The 9,482-nt window shown below is 43.7% G+C and overlaps 2 protein-coding genes across 2 annotated transcripts; one reads left to right on the forward strand and one right to left on the reverse strand.

Moving 5' to 3' along the window:
* The first annotated feature begins 2,827 nt into the window (after positions 1–2,827).
* On the forward strand, positions 2,828–4,094 carry LOC127333652 (thioredoxin-like protein CDSP32, chloroplastic). Its single transcript, XM_051360043.2, has one exon. The coding sequence runs from the start codon at positions 2,886–2,888 to the stop codon at positions 3,792–3,794; it is 909 nt and encodes a 302-aa protein (XP_051216003.1). The 5' UTR covers positions 2,828–2,885; the 3' UTR covers positions 3,795–4,094.
* Positions 4,095–4,483: 389 nt separating this feature from the next.
* Positions 4,484–8,978, reverse strand: LOC127333653 (uncharacterized). The gene is made up of 7 exons (XM_051360044.2): positions 8,642–8,978; positions 8,420–8,515; positions 7,120–7,207; positions 6,267–6,330; positions 5,745–5,811; positions 5,567–5,656; positions 4,484–4,855 (listed from the first exon to the last, which is right to left on the reverse strand). Exons 1-7 carry the CDS (start codon positions 8,750–8,752, stop codon positions 4,760–4,762), a joined length of 612 nt encoding a protein of 203 aa, XP_051216004.1. The 5' UTR covers positions 8,753–8,978; the 3' UTR covers positions 4,484–4,759.
* Positions 8,979–9,482: the final 504 nt, after the last annotated feature.

Genomic DNA, 9,482 nt, shown 5'->3' on the forward strand with positions numbered 1-9,482 from the left:
ATGTGATCTATTCCCCCTTTCATAGCTATTGTTGACAGTGTGTATGCTATGTTAGTACTCGGTCTAAATTGCAACGGTCTATTATGCACTCTAGGGGTTACTTTAATATGAACTCCGGAAGTTGTGGAGCTTGTTTACTCCGGCTAGAGGTGTGCTTTTGTAGCCCTACACAATGAATGGTGTTTGTTATCCAACAAGAGAGTGTAGAGTAGTTTATTATGTGATCATTGTTGAGAGTGTCCACTAGTGAAAGTAGGATCCCTAGGCCTTGTTTCCAAACATCGAATCGCCGTTTATTTACTGTTCTACTGCATGTTTACTTGCTGCCATATTTATTTCAGATTGTTATTACCACTCATATTCATCCTTATCACTTGCATCTTACTATCTCTTCGCCGAACTAGTGCACCTATACATTTGACAAGTGTATTAGGTGTGTTGGGGACACAAGAGACTTCTTGTATCGTAATTGCAGGGTTGCTTGAGAGGGATATTTTTGACCTCTACCTCCCTGAGTTCGATAAACCTTGGGTGATTCACTTAAGGGAAACTTGCTGCTGTTCTACAAACCTCTGCTCTTGGAGGCCCAACACTGTCTACAGGAAAAGAAGCGTGCGGAGACATCAGCTAGCTTTTGAGCATTTTTTTCCATGAATGAAAAAATTCAGGCGGGAAACCTCCCCCCCCCCCCCCCCCACCGTGACCATTCAAAAAAAATCAATGGTCGGAGTAATGTTCACTTCTATACATTTGATCAAACTTACTAGTTAGTATTGACTTTTGACCATTTTTAGGTCATGTTTTTATGAAACCAGGGTAGCATACTAGGACTGCATTGAGATATATTAGGTCAAATATGCATATTGTATTTGTTCGACTCTTCGGGTTAGAATACTCAAGTCCTTCTATAGGGTTCTCAAGGGAGTGCCAATAAATATAACTATTTCTCTTAGAACATATGAGTTCTTACCAAGAAGAATGATGATCCAGAACAGCCAAGGACATATCTGTTGGTATTTTTGTCTACTTTTTGGTTATCTGCATTATATAAGTGGGTGTACTATGTCCTTGCGTTTGGTTGCCCGCATCATGTGCTTTGGATGGGGTGGGTTAGTACGGATGTGTGGTGTTTGGTTGCCTACATTCGAGTGATGTGGTCGGCTACCGTTAGAGGAGGCAAGGTTACCAGCACTTCACCTCACTATAAAACTAAGTGATCATATCACCTTTTACACAAACAGAAGCAAGTAATAGCATGGTTAGACATGCATAGTTTTAGGATAGTCCAATATGAACTCTAAGGATGGAGGAGCTAGGATGGGGCTGACTTGGGCCGGCTCAGGAAGGCTCTCACTTTCGAAAAATTAGTGCTTTACTATATCCATGGCTGACCGAGAAATTGTTGTGTAGCTCCACCATTGATAACCTTCGCACTACGTGGAGGCACCGCAAAACAATACCATTCTCACAATATGATATCACTATGTTTGTGATTGAAATCTAGATACCACCTATGTACTGATGCACGACCAGAGCTTAGTCATACCAACATGATGTACCTTATATAGATACAAAGTGTTTAGGAGAATAGCCTAACATATAGGCACGACCGTTGGGGCTCATCAACAAAGCACGTGCAAATATAATCATTCGCGCCAACATTGATGCCTCGTATAGAAAAACACAACAAATGATATAGAAGGTAGAAAATACCTAAGATATTATTGTTCTTCATGGCCTATATAACCAGCCAAGTAAACAACAATGCTAACCACATCCTCAACAACAATGCTAACCACATCCTCAATTCATCCACACTAATGAGATCTAGCCTCAAATATACCTTGCAACACAAAATGGGACAAAAGAGTCTAGATGAGAACTAGTTTACAACAAATAATACTAACCTAGGGTTTGAGGATTATGTATCGTCATTTCCACCGTCGAGGATGAGGAATGCGTCAAAATCATATAAGAGATAGTTGTCCATGTCATCGTTGCCACGGTGATGGTTGCCATTGGAGAGAGGCGAGATGATGAGAGAAGTGTAGAGGACACCGTGAGCGAGAGTGGACGGTGAGGGAATAAATTGTGTGTTATCCGGAAGGGACACATCATATAGTTTCACACTCATATAGTTTCAGATTGTGAAACTATACACTAATTTTTTTTATGAAAAAAAGGAAGTTGAAACCCCTGCCTCCCTGAAAATAGTTTATGTAGGTGCTATATTATTATAAGGGATTTGCTAGTTCTCAGCTAGATGAGAATTAACTTCATGAGAATTAACTTCATGCTCAATCAAGTTTAATACCATTTGATTTGTATCGTGATTCGTTAGTCGACTAAGAAGTAGTCACACCCTTATTATAATAATAACCTTCAGAAATGCCAAATAATCAAAACATCCAAATAAGTTGTAACAAAATTTGATAACTAGTTCTCAGTCGACTAAGAAGTAGTCACACCCTTATTATAATAATGACCTTCAGAAATGCCAAATAATCAAAACATCCAAATTACCACACCCAGGTATAAAAAGTAAAAACCAGCTTACTCGAAATTTCAAAGCAAATTGATGGTAGAGCCCATGACACATAACAAGGGTTGAGAAAAAAAAATCAGATTGAGGATATTGTGGTCTCGCCAAGAAACCAACAAAATCGCACTTAAGGGAAAATCAAAGAAAAAAATCTGAGCTGAATGAAACACCAGCCACAAACCATGATGAGTGGATGGATTTTGATTGGAGACCGATACCCCTGTCATCCTATTCTCCAAAGCCTTTTATTCCGTCCAGCTTCGCATCTCTCTTCTCCCCCCTTCTCTCTCTCAGTCTCACCAGAGCATTCGCTTGCAGCTGCTCGAATAATTAGATAGCATCAATGGCCTCCACCGCGAGCTTCTTGGCCACCCTGGCCAGCTCCACCGCCACAGCCAGCCTGAGCGCCACGCCTGTCAGTGGCGGCAGCAGCAAGGTCAGGTTCCTGCCGGCGACGGCGCAGAGGCGGCGCGCGGTGGTGCTGCGGGCGGCGGTATCCGGCGCGGAGAAAGAGAAGGCGAAGCCGTCCGAGTCCGGCGACAAGGGTGGTAAGGACGCGCGCGTGGTGCAGGTACACAGCGCAGAGGAGCTGGACAGCGCGCTGCAGGCGGCCAAGAACCGTCTGGTGGTGGTTGAGTTCGCGGCGAGCCACAGCGTGAACAGCAGCCGCATCTACCCGTGCATGGTGGAGCTGAGCCGCACCTGCGGCGACGTGGACTTCCTGCTGGTGATGGGCGACGAGTCGGATGCGACGCGGGAGCTGTGCCAGCGGGAGGGCATCACCCAGGTGCCGCACTTCTCCTTCTACAAGGGCACCGAGAAGGTGCACGAGGAGGAAGGGATCGGGCCCGACCAGCTGGCCGGCGACGTGCTCTACTACGGCGACAACCACGCCGCCGTGGTGCAGCTGCACAACCGGGCGGACGTGGAGGCGCTCATGGCGGAGAACAGCGGCGAGGACGGGAAGCTGCTGGTGCTTGACGTCGGGCTCAAGCATTGCGGGCCGTGCGTGAAGGTGTACCCAACCGTGGTGAAGCTGTCGCGGACCATGGCGGACACCGCCGTGTTCGCGCGCATGAACGGCGACGAGAACGACGCCTGCATGGAGTTCCTCAAGGACATGGAGGTCGTGGAGGTGCCCACCTTCCTGTTCATCAGGGACAACAAGATCGTCGGCCGGTACGTTGGCTCCGGCAAGGGGGAGCTCATCGGAGAGATCCTCAGATACCAGGGCGTCAGGGTCACATACTGAACAAAAGCCCCGCAGCGAGAAGCGAGCCACCTGGGATTATTTATCTACCATACTTTTGAATTTGGCCAAAGGAAAGGAGTGCACATTGTACACTCATGTTATTGCAGCATCAATCGATGCTACGTACTCCACTAGATAATTAGACACTGCTCTATGTTTATCCTGGATTGGCCAGTCATGTACGATTATAGCAGTAGCAGAATTTTTGTGTCAAGTTACAACTTTACAATTATTTACTGTGATAATCGAGCGTTGTATTGCTACAGTTACGGTATGAGAATTTAAGTCCTGTTTTAAATCCATGTTTTGGTAAGAATTAACCATTTCATGTAAATTCATATTTTTGTGAGACACGAACTATTGCTCACTCGAAACTAAAGGGTATAGAAACTAGAAAGATCTGAGATTCGCTTGTATTTTCTATTTATGAATTGTGAAATTGTTCTGATGACTGGAGGCCAACAAGTCCCATGAACTACTTTTTATCTATGCAAATGCCGTGCAGCAGAAACTACAGGCATCACAAGAAAAGAACACAAAAGAAATATAAGACACCGAAGTTCACCAAACATCTGTCTAAGACTCAACTAGGAAGCGTGGCAGACGTCGACTTTCCCAGGAGAAACCTACGCCGCAAGTACAAAATATCTGTGGCATCTGCATCTTGTCCACCTTTCACACTTTCACAGTAACAAACAAATGTTGATTTCCCTTCCAGATCTTTTACCGAGATAACCATTGTAGGTGTAATAACCAAACCTTGGCAGAGGTAAACAGTGATGTTATCCACTACAGATTTTCTTCGTCTTCGCTTACATAGTTACATTCCTAGGTGGCAAGCATTAGCATCAGTAGATTATCAGCAAGGATGAAGTCCTAACAGCTCTTGCAGTTCCCAGAAGCAACTTGTAGCTATTGGGATAAATTTCTAATTACAGAAAGCAGTTCCCAGAAGCAACTTGTAGCTATTGCTCTTCCTCGCCCTCTGCTTCTTCCTCTTCCTCTTCTTCACCTGCTGCCCACCAAGCAAGAAGGCCCAGACCATCCCCATTAATACTCCCCTGCAAAAAGAATACAAAGGCCAAAATTCACAAGATTTAGAGAGAAAGAAAATCAATTTGAGGCATACAAACATGTCATGCGTTGACAGCAGAAGGGTATTAAAGCACAGGCAAAACCTGATTTTGCAGGCCTTATTTGGAAAATACTTCAGACAAGGGACATACTTGCAATACAGATATCTAGATTTTCATGATAAATAGTCCAGAAGTAGTAATTCTGAAGACATATAAGTTAGGGGTGCAGAAGGGTTGTTCAGCCCGTTGAATCACTGGACCTCCCACATGCTTTTGGCACCATTGCATACTAGAAGCGGCTCATAAAATACTGTGGCGAAAGGAACAAGAAACCAGGCTCACACCTTCGGCTCCTTCCAGTGTGGCATTTATACATCCAGTTCCCACAAATTATACTTGGGAGGATGGCCATGGGGAGTACCGCGCTCATAGGCACAGGTAATGTGTTGCACAAGCATTGTATCTGGTTGTGCCAACCCAAAATATCCAAAGGAGTTAAGTGCTCTGAGAATAGATCAGGATGGTGATCCAACTTAAAGTTGTGACGAGATATTTGCCTAAACAGAATGAGCATTTTACGGGTCCAGCTTGGAAGTCACTAGTCATAGGTACATATTAGTCATACAAGAACAATTATGAATATGAACATATCAAAACTATGCATGCGTATCACAATACATATACAAGAACACGTACATTGATCTGCATTGGAGCAAATGGCTTGTCATCCTCATTTTGCTCAACTGGTATTGGTGGGTACTTTATGCTAGATACCAAAAAACGTATCTGCATAGAGATTTGCAATGATCATAAGGGTTTTGTGGTCAGTGCATGTGAAAAGTGATTTCTTTGAATAAAAAATAATACAAAGTACCTCATCATCTATATCAAGATAAAGTTCATCACCATTTGTCTTCCATATCCACCTGCCATCTTCCCCCCTGGGAAGATATAAAGAAGAAATGAGATGTACAGAGAATAAATAACAGATTGCTATGTTCCTTCAAAAAAAAAAACAGATTGCTATGCAGAAAATACTTTGCTCATGAGTCATGAGTCAGGAAAAAGGAAAAAAAGATTATTCGCATGATAAGCTATAAACTACTGGTATTTAAAATAACAGTGCAGATATCCCTGCACAGATCATTATTTTATGTGTCTCTGTTATGTTGTTCCTGACTCTGATTGAGTTAGGATAGTTTTTTTATATAAATAACTTGGCTGAAGCACATAGTAAACATGCGCAAAAAAAAGAATAGTTGAAATGATAATCTATGAGTTAAAATCCAAATCTTCAATATAATCTAGGTGATAAATAAAACACCTCAATATTCATCAAATGATACTAGGGGTTTTGTACTGCAACAACAAAATAACACAAAGAGCAGTGAGTTACCTCTCTGTGCCACATTGCATCAAGTGTGCTGGAATGCATATATCGCTGAAAAAGTCAAGTGAAACTGGAGAAGGAAAACAGTATAGCAGTTAAAACCAACAATGTTGTGCGACTTCTCTGGTGACACAACTTACATGGCGATATAACATTATAATCTTAACAAATTCCTGAACATGAAGTGGTCAATTAAATCTTGACATCTTTGTAGACATGAAGTACCAATAGGCAACATTGTAGAAAGGAAGAAACAGGCTGAGCAGAATCAGTTAAATGTACATGCTTATCAAAAATAAAAATCTAAGAATCAACAATGAGATACTAAGCTCATTTTTTCTTTCATGCAGCAGAATTACCCTCCAGACAGTGTGCTAAACTAGATTTTAACCTTTCACTGCTCCAAAACAATATAGCATGCTTATTGCTCCTAAAGCATTTGTGAATTTTCATTTCAGCTTTACGTCTCTACGTCGGGCCCAAAATATGACAGGCATGCCAGCAAACAGTATTTTTTTTAAAAAAGTGTGGAAGAGTATGGCAACAGACTTTCTGAAATTGTGGTACATAAACGTGAAAATGTAATGAAAGCCGCCAAACGTGCCCTGAATAATCATTTCAACAAGAATTCATAATAAAAATATAAATAGCATGATAGAGAACGACCATAATTTTGATATTCTGATAAGACATTAGAATGAATATAATATGGTATTGAAAATATGCAGGAATTCCCGCATTACACGATGTTAGAAATCTAAAGACTTGAATCATAAGTACTAAAACAGTCGTGGATGATTCAAACAAAGGGCTATAAAAGATTGGAAACCAAAAGACAGTGAGAAAATAACTGAGTCACCTTGTAAACCTTTATCATCATATCCACTGATCTTCCCAACAAGAATCTCTCCGGTAAACGGCCTGAACATCAACAACCTAAAGGAAACCTATCCAAAATGGAGAAAATAAAGGGAATCTAAGAATGATTTGTAAAACATATGAAGCCTCAAAGTAAAAGAACTTCGTATAGGCACACATTTTGTAGTCTGTACTTATATGTGGAATTGGATTTGTAAAGTCCATGGACTTTGGATCTCAAATTCGTTGGATTTTATTGGACTGGACTTTGTTGGATGTGGACATCAATAGGATACAAGATCCAACAGAGCTTGGCACACTTGGACCTCAAATTTGGATAGCCCAAATATCCATTCGATCCACGCGCTCGCCCTCCTGTAGCTATTGACAGCGGCCGCCGCTGTGCCGCACGACATTGACCAGTCGCTCCACATCTGACGCAGCTGCCAAACGCGTTCACACTATAAACAACTACTCCGCTGGCTGGTATGCACGTATTGGTGCATACTTTATGGTAAGCAGGAGTAATTAAAACAACAGCTACTGCGTGAGTCGTTGCACTACGCATGAATTACGTAAGTTGCATGGATGGGCAAGAAGCTACTGCTCGAATGCATGCGTGCGAGACTCCGCACGTCGGAAGTCTCGACTATGCAGTATTTACGCTACATGGACTGGATGGATTTGGATACTATGAAGTTAAACATGGACTGGATATGGATCTGGCTACGTTGGAGTGGACATTACTTGGACATCTCCCATTTGGATTTGGACTACGATCCAGTTCCAGGTTGATCTGTACTCTGTAGTACCAGCAATATCAGAAGGGCATAGTAAAAGTGTGGCATACTATTCATATCGAGTTACACATTAATAACTTATAAAGAGGCTATAAGATCTTGGCATCAAAATAACCAATTAAATTACCCACAACAAAACAATCAATTAAATGAGTGCAAATAGTGGGGAACTGCTACTTTTTAACTGTATTTGTTCAGAACTGCTGCTAGAACTTAGAGTGTATCAACCCAAAAGTTTCAGCAACTATGTAAGCACAGCAGTCAAATGCTAAGCACTACCAGGAAAGGCTTCCATGTAATTTCATGAAGACATTGCAGAAGAAAATATTAAACATGCATTCAACTCAGTTACGTAAATCAAAGAGCATGCAATGGCAATGTAATCACCCTTTCACAGTACAGAGCTTACAAGCATATTAATACACAAAAGTAGTACTAAGTAGTAACATCCCACGGCCTTGACAAACAAAAAATGGATGACAAAAGTGCAGCACAAATTACTTTATATGTGGAGCAGCCCTCTCCTGGAAAGATGAATCCACCTTCGACGCCGATGATGTCGTAGACAGACACACAGAGCCCAAGATTTGCGACCACCTACAGTAAAAGTCCAGACACGGATTATAGCACATACAATTAAGGACCAGCAAGTTGAACTGGTCTCCAGTACTGTGAACGAAATCTTGCCGCGTACTAATGATAATGCGACCGAGTTCGCTCTACCTTATCCAGGAAGAGCCTCTCAAGCTCGGCCTTGATGGCGTCGACGAGGGGGCGACTCAGCAAGGCTGGAGGCATTGGCAGGTCGTGCTCAATCTGGCTCAGAACGAACATCCTGCCTGCTACGCGGAACTGGTGAACTTCGGGGTTCGTCAGCGGGAGAGGAGCGGCGGCGAGCTCGGGGGACAGCGGCGGCCGGGTGAGGTCGGGAAGGATCTTGTGCTGTCCAAAGCGAGGAAGAGGTCGGGGGAGGGACTGGGCCGGCGCGGGTCGAGGAGGACTCCGTCGGCGGGGTGGCGGCGGGGGGGGCGAGGAGGGGGAGAGGGCGGCGGCTGTGTGTGTCAGGATCTGAAGTCCTTCAGTATTTGTTTCCCCTATCTCTACATCGGTTCAGATCAGATCAACGGCGCGAATGACTCCGTACCGTTTCAGCTGTACACCAAGCGTCCGTTTGGTTGATGGACCAATATGTATGGGATGGGATGGATCCGATTTTAGGGATGGGATGGTCCACATTAGGGTGATCCTATTTTCTGTTTGGTTCAAAGCATTTGAGGGGATGGGATGACATGTGATTAGCTAATAATATTCAATAGCAATGTATTAGCAGTGTTTAACTGAAATTAGGCTAATCAAAATTCGTAGGAACGCGGCGACCACGAGGAACGTCGGCCTCGCCAGCGTCTCGCTCTACGGGGCCGTCGACAGCAGGGAAGGCCGGTCTCGCCGGCATCCCGCTCGACGGGGCGGCGAACTCAAGGAAGGCCGGTATCGCCGGCGCCCCGCTCGACGGGGGAGTCGACCGCACGGAAGGCCGGTCTCGTCGGCGTCCTGCTCGACGGGG

The sequence above is a fragment of the Lolium perenne genome, chromosome 2 (genome assembly GCF_019359855.2).
Source record: "Lolium perenne isolate Kyuss_39 chromosome 2, Kyuss_2.0, whole genome shotgun sequence".
NCBI lineage: Eukaryota > Viridiplantae > Streptophyta > Magnoliopsida > Poales > Poaceae > Lolium > Lolium perenne.